This window comes from Zalophus californianus, chromosome 6, assembly GCF_009762305.2.
Source record: "Zalophus californianus isolate mZalCal1 chromosome 6, mZalCal1.pri.v2, whole genome shotgun sequence".
NCBI lineage: Eukaryota > Metazoa > Chordata > Mammalia > Carnivora > Otariidae > Zalophus > Zalophus californianus.
The window spans coordinates 116,366,350-116,381,371 of NC_045600.1; the positions used below are offsets into that span (position 1 = coordinate 116,366,350).

General features: G+C 39.8%; 1 protein-coding gene across 6 annotated transcripts in view; it reads right to left on the bottom strand.

The window, feature by feature from the left end:
- The window catches only part of FBXO22 (F-box protein 22), a 30,342-nt gene extending 15,320 nt beyond the window's left edge, over positions 1-15,022 (bottom strand). The window contains exons 1-5 of one of the 6 annotated variants that reach the window (XM_035728255.1): positions 14,799-15,022; positions 14,315-14,453; positions 9,611-9,698; positions 8,610-8,705; positions 3,805-3,969 (exon numbers count right to left, since the gene is read on the bottom strand). In XM_035728255.1, the coding sequence (XP_035584148.1) occupies positions 3,805-3,969; positions 8,610-8,705; positions 9,611-9,698; positions 14,315-14,453; positions 14,799-14,953 (643 nt within the window). In that variant the 5' untranslated portion in view covers positions 14,954-15,022. Of the gene's footprint in view, positions 1-3,804; positions 3,970-8,609; positions 8,706-9,610; positions 9,702-14,314; positions 14,517-14,657 lie in introns of all 6 variants that reach the window. The other 5 variants (XM_035728254.1, XM_035728259.1, XM_035728256.1 and 2 more) reach the window with 5 other exon arrangements.

A 15,022-nucleotide genomic window follows, 5' to 3' on the forward strand; every position in this document is an offset into this window, starting at 1 on the left:
AACAAAACAAGCTGTGTGTATGATATTACATATACTATGATGCTGGGCCAGACTATGACATCCCCTATACACAAGGTCTAGAACTAGAATTCTCAATGCAAGGTCCCTCTTTTCAGAGGTACTGCCAATTTCATGGGTTTTTTTAACTGAGCCACTTCATTGCTTACTGTGGGCCTTCACAGATCTTCTAATCACTGTGGCCAAGCACTGTAAGGCAGGGAAAGACAAACTACAGCCCACGCACCAAATCTACCCGCCCCCTCATTTTTGTAAACAACGTTTTACTGGAACCCAGCCGTTTGTTTATGTATTGTCTATAGCTGCCTTTGCACTCCAATGGCAGAGCTGAACAGATGCACTGAGACTGTAAGGCTGGCAAAACCTAATTTACTATCTGGCCTTTTACAGAAAAAGTCTGCTGACCCCTGTGGGATACTACCACGAAGAGGGTGCTTTCCGATGTTACAGAACACAGAAGAGTTGTCCCCAATATTTGGTGTAGGAATGCAGGCCAGGACTTTATGGAGAAGGCACATCCCAGCATGGTTGTAGCCTCCAACCACTCACTCACTCCCTGCCCACCTCAGATTCCTCCATCTTCTTGAGCACATAAAAGACAATGATCCAAATTCAGAATACAGGAAATTTGGATGTCCACATATGTGAAGGATAGAGATTATCTGTGAAAGGATGGAGATTATCACCTCAATCTAAGCAAAGCTTCAATTTCAGAATACCATCAACATGATGAAAATGATGCCTTGGAATAAACCAAAATTGTTGACATCAAACAGTTCTGGAAAGGATACCAGTAAGAACACTTCACAGAGCAGAATAAACATGGGCCTGCTTTTCACCTCAGTTTTTGTGATTCCTATGCTTAGCACTATAGAGCAAACAAGGTTTCACAAATCCAGTAACTATTTTATCATAAAATGGATGGTTTATTTTGCTCAAAATTTTGGCTCTTTCTTGTAAAATGACAAAACTAGGCTTCTAGCTTTAAGCAGTGCTATCATCAGGACCTTCATCACGATTCCCAAGGTGCTGTGGGACAGAGGAGACAGTATGTGCCAAGGAGGTACCATCCTCACTTCTGAACAAAAGAGATAGCACAGAGAAGGTCTGGCAATATGACCTTCAGCAAGAGCACTGAATTAAAGGCCAAACAAGCCTGTGTAATGGAGTCTGATTTTTCCCAATCCTGCTCCTCCTGCTCCAGTGTTCTTGATTTCTGTTCTCTGTACCATCAGCACCCCACTCAAGTCTTAAGTACAAAACTCAAAGTTATCAGTGAGTCATCCAGTCTCCCTTCTCTTTCATATCTAATCATCTCCTAATTTTCTCTAATCAATTTCCTGCTCTTCATGCTCTGGTATTATTTCTTGCCTAGACCCTTGCAGAGGGCTCCTAACTAGTCTTTCTGCTTGCAGTATCTCCCCATTATGGAGAGTCACATTTGCTACTAGGAGAACATTTCTGGTTAACAGTTGCCATTTATTGACAATACTCCCTAGCCTGGACTCACTGTGCCCCATGCTTTGTTTGCAAAAGTGAAATGTTTACTATTTCCCCTACATGCTCTCATTACCTGGCTCTGTGCCTAGGTTTCTTCTAATCATTTCGCCTATCCTGTTACCACTCTTACCTTTCATGTTTCTCATCCTTCAAAGCCTTAAATGCTACTTGCTCCACGAAGCCTCCTCATTCTCCCTCCCACTGGCAATCCTTACCGCAATCTATCCAGACCTCTCTTACAGAGGCACGCCTCATTTTCTCACTTGGATTATAATTACGTATGTATCTGTCACCCCTTTCCTGGAATAGCACTGAGACAGAATCTGCATCCAATTAATTCTTCTAACCCTATGGGACCTTTCAATAAGCTGAATGAAATTAACATGTATTTCTATATCATGAACCCAGTGAACATAACCATCCTCTTGTCAGCATCAAACTGTTATCTCTTCTTCCTTGTTCTAAATCTGCTGCTGGAATATTTTCCAAAATCTGTACTAAGCCATCCTGGATACTCTTTGCAGACAGACTGCCAGGCTATATGCAAATGGCTCTCTCAAACCAACAACTCTGACCTCAACTCCCTCTTGAGTTTCAGACCCACAAATTTCTAACCACCAATCTAAGATCTGGTTTGCTGAGCACTGTTAACTCAAGCCAGCCTTCCAAAAAGTCTCATTATAACATGACAAAGTCTCTGGTTTGGCTACACAGTCACATTCGCTCCTAAATTCTTTCTGCCTTTGTAGTTAACATTAGGTCAGTTAAGGCACAATCTGAAGTTTTCCTTAGAGAATGTCTGGCATCCTTGATTTCAGGTCGCTTTATTAATACAGGTAACTCCGGTCTTCTCTTTATGTATCATGTAGTCTAAGAGCCTTTGCTCTCTACTCGTTAGTTTCCTCACTGACAACACCCTGTGACAATTTCTCTACCCGGCAAAGCTGTCATGAGGATTAGAAATAGCATGTAACTCAGGACCCAGCTTACAATGCCTCAGTATTAATTATCATTGTCACCATCAGCCAAGACATGTGCATGTTCCTCTGGCATGATGCTTCTGAACTGGATGATAAGAATACCCAAGACCTTTGCTGCCCTTTCACTGAATGTCCTTTTCCTGAGCTCCCTCTAGTCTTATTCCTCCACATACCACAAGGTCACACTGCTGATGGAGCACTGTGACCCACTGCAAAGCCTCCCTAAGATAAAGAGGCCAACGTTAGCCTACCATCTACAGAGCAAGGTATTGCTAAGTGCTTTACATTAAGTCATTTCATCTAATCCTTACAACTCTGTAAGTTAGTTATTTCCACTTTATAGATGGGAAACAGAGGCTTAGGAAAGTTAAGAAACTTGTCCTAAACTAGAAAGTTGGAAAGTAGCAGAACTAGGGCAGCTACAAGCCTGCGTTCTTATTAGCTAGAGTATCCTGCCTTACCCCAGAGACTAGAGGTCGAAACTTCCTGTGCTTTACCTATACCTGTACAAATCAAGTCAATATTTTTTATGCCAACAGATTTTTTTTAATGAGTTAATGCCAATCAGTTTATTTGTAGAGGTAGATAAAAAGTTCTGCTTGAGTAACTACTTTGTTGCTTACTATATTAAATTAAGATTTCTCATTAGATCCTGGAAATTAAGCCAAAATCCTTCACCTCTTCAAAATCGCCTTTCATGACCTGTCTACTCTGACCAATCTTCCTCTGACATGTCTTAGTAAATCCTTGTCTGACAGACCCTGCTTTAACTTACAGCTTTTTAAAAACATATCAAGTTCACTATACTTATTCCCATCTTTCTAATTAGCCGACACAGAACCAACCTCTAACTTCTAAAAATTTTTTCACAATAAATGCCTTTTATTACTGTAAAAAAAATGCTTTAAAAAACTTTTCAGAAAACAAAAATAAGGCAAATGATTAAATATTCAAAGAGAAAGAAGTGCTTCAAAATTCAGTATTAAATACAAATACATTTATTATCAAGAGTATTTTTGGAAAATTTTTCATCTCTGGTTCTCTCAGGCTTTAACATAAGTAAAATAATTTAAAAATTCTTTTTAAAATAAAAAAGTAAAAAAAAAAATTGCTCAGCCCATCAAAAATAAATAAATAAAAGTAAGTAAATCAATTTTACCAAGCGTGTGCTGCAGTTGCCTCTGTTAATCTCTAGTCTGAATTATCCACATCTCTAGTAACCTGTATACTTAATTTAGACTCTGTCAAAGGATAAACAAAATCAATCAACAAATTGGGCAATTAATGGTAAATAACAGTGACTTACCTACTGCGGTGAGTTGATGTCTTTCTAGTGTTAAATTCTTTGGGTCCTTAATAAAATGAAAGGGTTGTATTTTTATTCCTTCAATTTGAGGGAATAATAGAGCAAAACCAGACTCTCCAATTTCTATTTCCTGAGGTCGATTGTTACCTGATCCCATTGGAGTCACTAGGAAAAAAGTGAAACAGTTTCATGAGTAGATTTAATAAAAACTGAAGTTTCATTTGGTAACACTTCATTTGATATGTATCTAGCCCCACCTTAGGTAACTGCAGTTTGCGTAACCAAGATAATCAAGTTAAAAGCTGAGTAAAAGTTTCTCAGCTTTGAAATTTTAGGGGTAGTGTCACGATGTCTGCAATCTACTTTTAAATGGTTCAGAAAGAAATGTTTTTACAAACAGAAAAAAAAACTGTTGCAAAATTTTTTAAAACTGGTGAATCTCGAAAAGGAATATGGATGTTTACTATTCTATCATTCTTCAACTTTGAAGATTTGAAGTTTTTCTACATAGAAGCTGGCGGTAAAAAAATACATCACAGCAATTCTACTTTTAGAAAATTATCCTACAAGCTGAGGGTTGCTGGAGTGGTGGGGGGTGGGAGGGATGCGGTGGCTGGGTGACAGACATTGGGGAAGGTATGTGCTATGGTGAGTGCTGTGAATTGTGCAAGACTGTTGAATCACAGACCTGTAACTCTGAAACATATAATACATTATATGTTAAAAAAAAGAAGAAGAAGAAGATAGTAGGAAGGGAAAAATAAAGAGGGGGTGAATCAGAGGGGAAGACGAACCATGAGAGACTATGGACCCCGAGAAACAAACTGAGGGTTCTAGAGGGGAGGGGGTTGGGGGATGGGTTAGCCGGGGGATGGATATTAAAGAGGGCATATGTTGTAATGAGCGCTGGGTGTTACATGCAAACAATGAATCATGGAACACTACATCAAAAACTAATGATGTAATGTATGGTGATTAATATAACATAATAAAATAAAATCTAAAAAAAATTATCCTAAAAATACTGACAATTGTATGAAGTATGTGTGTGTGTGTGTGTGTGTGTACACACAGATATATATGCACAAAGTACTTTTATCACCAAATTAAAAAAAAAGAAATGGACGGGCTGATTCTAAAATATATGTGGAAGTGAAAAGAACCTAGATAGCCAAAACTATTTTTAAAAAGAGCATCGAAACCTACACTAATCAATCTTTAAAAAGAATATCAGGACCTACAGTAATATGGCATTGGCTTAAGGATAAACAAATATACCAATGGAACAGAATTAAATCCAGAAACAGACCTACAAATATGCAATTATTTTTAACAAAGGTGCCAAGGCGATTAGAGGAAAGAAAAATCTTCAACAAAGAGTGATGAAATAATTGGATAACATACGAAAAAACAAACAAAAAACCTTCAACCTCTACCTTATGCCATACACAATAATTAATTCAAGTTAGGTCACAGAACTAAATATAAGAGCTAAAACCACATAAGAGAGTATCTTTGTGACTTTGAGATAGGCAAAGATTTCTTGGAGAGGACATAAAAAACATTCACCAGAAAAGAAAAAACATAAATAGAATGGATTTCACCAAAATAAAAATTCACTGGTCATCAAAGACACTGTTGAGAGAAAGAAAACGAGCAACAGACTGGGAGAAAATATTTACAACACCTATACTTGTAAAGGTCTTGAATTAGAATATATAAACAACTTCAACTCAAACATAAAAACAATCCAATAAAAAAAAAATCACTAAAAGACTTGGATACTTCACAAAAAGATATACAAGTAGCCAAAACATCTGAAAAGATACTCAACATAACTACAATCATTGGAGTAATTCAAATTAAAACCACCACAAGAAGCCTCCTCAAACCCACTACAATGGTTAAAATGAAAAGACTCATTTGAAGACACTAAGTGTTAGTGAGGATATGTAGCAGTGAGCAACTGAAACCCTCATTCATTGCTGGTGAGTATAAAATGGAACAACTCTGGAAACAGTTTGGCAGTTTCTTATAAAGTTAAACATAAACCAACCCCAAGACCCATCTCTTCCAAGAACAAACCCAGGTCCACAAGAAGACTTACATAAAAATGTTCACAACATGGGGCGCCTGGGTAGCTCAGTCTGTTAAAAACAATCGACTCTTGATTCAGCTCAGGGTCCTGGGATCTAGCCCCGTGGGCTCACAGCTCAGCGGGGAGTCTGCTTGTCTCTGTCCCTCCCCCTGGCTCATGCTTGCACTCTCTCTCTCTCAAATAAATAAATAAAATCTTAAAAAAGTTCACAACAGCATCATTCATAATAGCCAGGAATGTGAATCAATCCAAAGCTCCATCAAAGAGAGAGTGGAAAAATAGTCTATTTATATAACAGAATACCGAATAATTTTTAAACGAATTACTGATACACATGGTAACATAATTTCAAAAATATGTTGTTAAAAATATTTATATGGAGTAAAAACTTAGCCAAGACATAAAAAGAGTATATACTGTATGGTTCCATTTATATGCCACTCAACAACAGGCAAACTAATCTATGGCTGCAGAAATTGGAACTGGGGTTTCCTCTGCAGGCAGAGATCAACAGGAAAAGGACATGAAGGAACTTCCTGAGGTGATGGAAATATTCTCTATCTTGACTGGTGTGTAGGTTACATAAAGGTATACATTTGTCAAAACTCATTAAATTGTACACTTAAGATTGTGCAAGTCGCTGGAAGTCAAGTTCACCTTAAAAGAAAGATAATGATCTCTGCACATCTAAGAATGAACGAGTTTTCTCAAACCTTAAGTTTTTTTTTTTAAAGATTTTATTTATTTATTTGAGAGAGAGAGAATGAGAGATAGCACGAGAGGGAAGAGGGTCAGAGGGAGAAGCAGACTCCCTGCTGAGCAGGGAGCCCGATGCGGGACTCGATCCCGGGACTCCAGGATCATGACCTGAGCCGAAGGCAGTCGCTTAACCAACTGAGCCACCCAGGCGCCCAAACCTTAAGGTTTTTGAATTTAAAGAATGAAGATGGGCCAGTAGCCAATGGTTGTTTTAGAAACAATCACTACACTGTGGCCTAAGAAAAAGGAATCCAACCAACCGTCTTGGTGGAAGTTTTGTTGGGACATGTGTGGAACTGGCTCAAAGAGAACACTTAGCTGCAGGGCAACCAAAACCAGTAAGCGTGTCCAAGAAAACCAAGAGGGAATGGGAATGGCACCTACTCCTGACACCAAGATCATAAGGGAACTCGGAACAGACAAAATTAAAATTTCTTCAGAGTAAGGCAAGCACAAAAGGAAGGCTTAAGGTAGACCTCCCATCCTCACAATGGGGTCCTCCCCAAGTCCACCCTCCCTCCCCTGCCTCCAACCCCCAGCTGAAATTTTAGAAAGAAGAAATGTGATTAGGCTTTGAAAAAGCCAAAGAGGGTGAGGTAGGGAGGCCTAAGAAAATGATGAAGCTACTATTCTATATAAGCATTTGCTAACAACCAGTAATGGCAGAACCTAGATCACTCATTTAAGGAAAATTCAAAAGTTAAAAGAAAACCATGGTTGCTGTTACCATTTTCTTTTAATCCAATGAGAAATGAAATATGTAGTGATAGGCAGATGTAATAGTATGGGGTGGGGAGCTGATAATGGGAGAGATGAAACAGTCCCTATCAACCATGTATTTAACTTTATTCATTTGTAAACACTTGAAATCCTGTGTACTTCACCGTATAAGACTCTTAAATTCAGATCAAAAGTCTCTCAGTGAAGATTAAAAATGCCAATTATGGAGTACTACTGAGTGGAACAAAGAAAATCCTAATAGCGAACATTTACTCTGATTCTTGCACATCTCTACTCTGACTACTTTTCATGTGTTATCTCATTTCATCTTCATAACCTTCCCAAGAGGGATTATCAATCATCTTTATTTCATATATGGAGAAACTAAAGCCCTCTGAAGTTAGGTAACTTGCCCAAAGTCATATAGAGAGATACTAAGTACAGCTGGGATTCTAATACCAGCATCTGAACCCACTGCACCATGACTGCCTCAATAGAGTATCTCTCCCCCATGAACTATAGAAAAGAACCAACAATAATAAAAACCAGTAAAAATCACCAGCAGCAAACTTGGGAAGGAGTATAATTTCACACTATAAACTTCATTCATTCATTCATTCATTTATTTTTAAGAGAGACAGACAGAGGCAGGCAGAGGGAGAAGCAGGCTCCTTGCTCAGCAAGGAGCCCGATGTGGGACTCGATCCCAGGACCCAGGGATCATGACCTGAGCCGAAGGCAGACACTTAACCGACTGAGCCACCCAGGCGTCCCCACACTATGAACTTCAAACCATGGTCTCCAAGCAGAGAAACAGAAGTTTCCTAAGAAGGTCTACTGTAGCTCCTAATCCCAGCCCTAACTCACCCCTGCCCACCAGAAACGAGGATACTGGTTGAACTGACTAAAGTGAGAATGCTCACTTAATGCTTTCTAATTTGGAGAGAGGGAGAATGTGAGCTTTCCCCCTCTTATGAATGGCTCCCCTGGAAAGACATGCATCACATTTGGTTTATATAGACAGCCCTGAGACTGGGAATACTAACCACAATAACCTAAAGAACACTAACAGAAGTCAAATATAATACCATGGTAAATACGACTAACTTTATGGCATTTTGGATGGCCAAAAATATAAATGTGCTTTTAAGCTACAAGTAATTCACCAATCTATGGGACCCCACATTAATGCAAGGCAGGAAATCATCAAATTGGTATTTTCTCTCACCTACAATTCCTGGGGTCACAATCCCAAGGACCTGGCATTGTTTTGGGAATAGCTTCTCAAGGGCAAAAGCTGCTTCCATAGTAGTTCTTTTCCTTGCTGTAATAATACAGTAGCAAAATTATTACATGTTATTCATTTTAGGTCAAATCTGATTGTATGGGGGGAAAAAAGCAAACACTGAATAAAGTTTAAGTCATTTACACCAGAATGCTTAAGAAAGTCAATGGGGCCCCTGCGTGCCTCAGTCAGTTAACATCTGACTCCTGATATCAGTTTAGGTCTGGATCTCAGGGTTGTGAGTTCAAGCCCCGTGTGGAGCTTACTTAAAAAAAAAAGGCTTAAAAACTTTGATGAAAACATTTTCCCATTTGGAGCCTGTTTTATATTTTAAATTCTAAATCTGATCCTTAGCATCACCAATTTGCCCTTCTTGCTTGGTTCATATACTGTTTTTGCCCCGATGATGTTAAATTTAGCAGCAGCAGCAAAATTTTAACTTGCTGTTATTATCTCTCTGTTTACCTGATAGTAAAGCATGACTTTTTCATTGCATAAACAACAGTCACCTGGATTCAAATTAGACAGTGATAACCCAGGTCTAGCTCTGGGCCTCAGTGTGCTCAGCTTGGGACACCTGGTCTACTTCTTCTCTTAGCAGAGTCAAAAACAAGGCACAGTATAACTTCAGCATCCCTAAATGGGTCCCCATCACACAAGAGAAGGCTTCAATAGCCAAAGAAATGCCTGGTGTATTAAAGTAGTTCAAAATGAGAAAGATATCTTTCTAAAGAATTTTTAACTGTACTACTGCAAGGTTTAGAAATCAATCTTTGAAGCAGAAAGGGCCCCTCAAGTTTCAAAGACAATATATTCATGCATGCTATAATAGGGAGAAGGCCCAGAGCCTCAGAAAGTCAGTAACTCTCAAGACTAGGACAGTATTTAACTCCAGAGGTACATAAGGAACAAAAAACCCACAAACCTTTTCTTTTGATATTTACCTCTCTTGTGGCCACGACACTCTTCCAGACTAATGAAAGTTTCAGAGTCAGCCATGTAAAGAACTGTCTGTGGTAAGATGTGAACATTCTGCTAAGAAAAACAAAAACGGAATTAGATCACATGAATCCATGAATGCTCTCATAGTCCCTTAAAGTTCTGCCCTGGTCCAAACTGTTGTCGGCATACCCTCCCTTTAGGTCAATGTTAGCTTTCTGAGTCCAACCACTTCCCATTCATTTTTCACTCATGCTCTTACCTTTTCAGGTCATTCATTTGAGCATCTATTATTTCTTCTTCAAGTCAAACTCATTCCAGCCTGATTCAAGAGGTTCATTTTCATAATTTAAACTCTTAAACAAAAACATTAAATGCCAGCAAAAGGTGCTACTTGCTTTATTTGAATAGGCATCACAATCACAGAAAAACCTCAGCAACAAAGGGAAGGCATACAAACTGTATCACTCCTCTTTTCATTGCCTACCAAATGAAAGAGTCCAGGCCTTCATCTCCACCTTACCAACTAGCTCCCTCCAGGAACCTTTTTGCTTACTTTAATCCAGACACACACGCTGCTGTACAGATTCTCCTACAGCTCTCTTCATTTCGTACTTAAGACTGTTTCCCCCAAGAGACCACTTAAAGTGCCACCTCCCCTCCAAAACCTTTTCTTAGATACCTGCAGTACCCTGGACCTCATATGTGACACACCTTACATACCAGTCATTTGTACTTGTGCCTTACCTACACTCACGAGCTGGGCTTATTCAGACTCCTGTTTTCCACTAAATGTCACATTACAGACAAGTGGCAACATGGCTGAATGAAACACAAGGATGAACATATTTTTTTCCTAAGCTGGTTATTTTCAAATATTTTTACTGTCAGAATGGAATGAAGTACTCACATATAACAAAGCCTCAACGGGGATTAAATGGGGAAAAAAAAAGTTAATCCACTGTAATCTGGGGGAATGTCAAGATGTTTCAGAGTAGATTCCATATAGGCAAACTCAAAAAAGATACTGAGACAGAATGATGACCCTGTGGTGTCTCCAGCGCTGACAACTTACGGATATAGTTCTCATGGCCCACACAGCATTTCGAAGGCTACCAATTATTTAAAATTCCACAAAATATTTACAGAAAATGTGGACTTCCAGATTCTTTTGAAAAACTAGACATTCTAACAACACTTCAACTGCATTCCTCTTGATGAGGGTTAAATGCAGGCAAGTACTCCCTGGTATCCATGGCTTTATTGCTCCCTATGTTACCCTAAACCAACTTAGTTATCTGCCTAACTTTGGAGTCATTTGAGTTTGTGATATCTGGTATAGGGAGTAACGAGATAGAAAGTCTAGTCCTGAGGTTTTATGATTCTCTCTTTCCTAGTACCCAATGAAAAGCAATTGCTGAGTGTTCCTTCCTAATTCTCATCAGAAGCAGTGACGATGACAGTCCTCAGAAGGAAATGTTGTTTTTTTTTTAAAGATTTTATTTGTTTGACAGAGAGAGACATAGCGAGAGAGGGAACACAAGCAGGGTGAGTAGGAGAGGAAGAAACAGGCTTCCCGCGGAGCAGGGAGCCCGATGTGGGGCTCGATCCCAGGACCCTGGGATCATGACCTGAGCCAAAGGCAGATGCCTAACAACTGAGCCACCCAGGCGCCCTAATAGGAAATGTTCTTAAAGCACCATGTGAGACAACTAAAACCTCATTCCATCATTCAAAGAAGTTCCAAATTTCATAAAATTTTTAGTCGACTTTAAAATCTAATAAAAAAGTTTAAACCAACTTTCTTTATAGCTATAATAGTATGTCCACTAGGTAATTTGGCAAACACAAAAAAAACCAGCATGATTTGTACAAGGTTTCCATGTTTTTGTCTAACCACATTAGCGTTTACTAGAATAAATTTCTTTAAGGGCGTTACTATCTGAACTTCAATAATGACACTGATAATAGAAAATAATTTCATTTATTGAAAACATCATTATCCCTGGTACTGCAGGTAACATATTATATGCATTACCTTTCCATGTTTTAAACCTTAGAACTATTTAAGGGTATGAGGAAATTCTTATTGTCTTTTCATTTTATGGAGATAGAACCTGAAGCTCAGAGAGATTAGGTAACTTTTTCAAAGACTGGCAGCTAATATGCACCAAAAATGAGTTCCTATCTAAATCTGTGTGGCTATAACAGCCATTATATTGTATAAACTTTTAAAGCTATATAAAAATAATACCTGCCGTGGTAAAAATTTGAAGGAAAAAAAAAACACAGAAAATAATTTAAAACATTAAAAAAAAAAACCATGCAATTCTACCCTGAAAGGAAACTTTTGCTAACATTTTAGCTTATTTCTTTTCTATTCTTCCTTTTTTGTTTTCAGTAACTCAGATTATACTAAATAGAATTTCATAATCTGTCTTCTTCACTTATGACATGAACATTTTTTTCTTGTCACTAATGTATCTTGCAGTTCATCATTAAGTGACTTTATTTCTAAACATTAGGTTATTTTCAATTTCCCTTATAATAAATGATGCTGCAAAGAACATCTTTATGGAAGTCTGTCTGCATTTTGAATTTCTCCAAATGACAACTTCTAGAACTAGACTGGGAAGGAGTTGAGCCACAATGCAAAGAAGAAAGTTTTCTGCAAGCCTGCCTTTGGATACTGGCCACTTTGGGTCTGAGTCCTAGAGCCCAAACAGAGTAAGGAGAAAATCCACATAAGGGGGAAACACAAGATTGGTCAGTTATGGGGCATTTGTCTAATATCTACATATTAAGAATGATGAGAGTCAGGTTCCTCACTATCCAAAAGGTAGGTACAAATATGACCTAAGAGAAAAGAAAACTGGGAAGAATCCTGTGTTGGACTGGAATTGGATGTACTTGTGCAAACTCATGACTTTCCATATATACAAAAAAATAGTTGTAAAGATGTGTATGTATGGATGTGTATGTGTGTGTGTGTGTATGCATATGTACACACACACACGAATACACATATATTCCTTGGCTCTGTTCCACTGGGCTCTGGAGCAGCAAACCCTTCAACAGCAATGAGCTGTCCAGATCTTGGCTTTTAAATACCATGAAATACCATTCTCCACTAAAAGGAACCAGAGCTCTTTAAAGAAATGGCTGATTCCAGGATTAAAGCAGACAAAAGATGAGCTTAGAACATCTTGTGCCAGAAAGCAAGGAGGTACTCAAAGGTGATGGACTCATCTCTAAAAGACCCTGGAACCAGCTGAAGGGGCTCCTGACTGCCAAACTGGGGACAATTCGGATATCAAAATAAATACTGAGAGATTATATTCCATTGAATAAAATAAGTGACTAAAAGAGTCTGAACAGAAATAAGTGAAAAAAATTGAAACAGGATATTTACATAGTTTCAAAGTATCTCCTCACAAAATACTAATTACAGTGGAAAAGAGTAATTTTACAGGAGTGACATCTGGCACACACCACCTTAATCAAATTATCAAAGGTACTAACACCAGTAATGGGACAGAAATGGAAAGCACATACTACCTGACAGGATGAAACTAGAAGAGCACAGCATCACTTCTGTGATATTCCTGCCAAAGATACATAATCTGAATCTAAGAAACATGTTCTACAAAATAACTGGCCCGTAATTTACATACTTTTCAGAGTTGTGAAAGCCAAGCAAAGCTTGAGAAACCGTTCCATGTCAAAAATTAAAGAAATGACAGGGGTGCCTGCGTGGCTCAGTCGGTTAAGCCTTGAACTCTTGATTTCGCCTCAGGTCATGATCTTAGGGTGGTGAGATGGAGCCCAGTGTCCAGCTCTGCACTCAGCGCAGAGTCCGCTTGTTCCTCTCCCCTGGCTTGCTCTCTCTCTCTCAAATAAATAAATAAAATCTTTAAAAAAAATTTAAAAAATGACCAAAACCAACCTAAGATTCTAATCTGAATTATTTTGTTATGAGGAACATTACTGGGACAACTGGCAACGTCTGAAAGGATTCTGAGGAATGAATGATAGAAACGTATCAATAAGAATTTCCTGACTGATGATTGCATTGTGATGATGTAGAATAGTCTTGTTTGTGTGTAATGAGCACTAAAGTATAAGGAAGCGAAAGAACATCAGATTGATAATTTACTCTCAAAGAGCTCTGTCCCACTGGCAAATGAGTTACCACAGCCTCACAGTCACCTGGTGCTCAAGAAGGCTGCCCCTTTGATTCCACAGTTCAAGTCAGTACCTCCCCAGGTTTTGCCCACCTTTTGAAATTGGGGGACCAGAGATACAATACAAAAGAGTACAGGACCAGCGGCTGAAATATTTGGGTTTAAGTATTGGTTCTTGACTTTTTAATGTGACGCTAAAGAAAAAGAAACCCAGCTGCCTTCCCTGCCGAACAGTGACAACAATATCTGCTTCAAAGGAAGCAGGTAAAAAGGAGGTCCTCCACAACGTTATTATAATAGTAAAAATCTGTATACACAAAATGCGCAACATCTTGAGAACGGTCAAATAAATCATGGCACATCCTTACGTGTGTTTATAAAATCTTTTCGTGTCACGAGAAAATGTTCCATAATCTAGAAAGAATAGGATCACACACAAAATAAACATTAAAAAGAAGACTGAGTTCGCAAAGGCTGACCCAACAACCCCACAAAGAACTGTGCACGACACGCCTTCTTACTTGCCTCAAGCTCCTCTGCTACCACGCGGACCAGGCAATGCTCCTCCAGGTGGCCAGCATCCGCCAATCCCGCGGAGATCCAAGTCACACTCCGATGCGTCCGCAACACTCGACGAACACACTCCCTCCATAAGCGGCACACGCTGGGGGCGCAAACCACAAAGGGTTGTGAAGGAACGTTCATTTCCCTCTCCAGCAGGAGATTCCTGCGGGATCAAAAGTCCCAGAGCGGGAGGTGTCGGGGCGCAGATTCGGAGGGAGAACCGGAGGGCGGAGAAAACCTTAGGGCGCACCTCGTCCCTCCGGGAAGAGTCCCCGAGACAGGCACAGGGGTACGGTAGGCGTACCTCGAGGATGGGGGCATCACCTCGGGGGAGGAGAAGGGAGCCGGGGGCAGCCGTGGGTCCCGATGGTGTCTGCCCGCCCCGCCAGCCAGGGCAAGCCCGAGGCATGTCCCGAAGTAAGCTTCCCGCCTCCTCTCTCCTCACCCTGCTACCCGCAGCAACGCCTTGGCGGGCAGGAAGGTGAGGACACGCTCCACCACCTCCGCTAGGTTACCCAACACAAAGGTGCTCTGTGGGTCTGCGGAGGAGCCTCGGCGATCACCACCACCATGATCACCACAGCCACCCACCACCTCCATTGCTCACCAACCCGCCGAGCAAGCACTACGGCTACTCGGAAGGCACTGGTGAGGCCGGCACAAGACCTC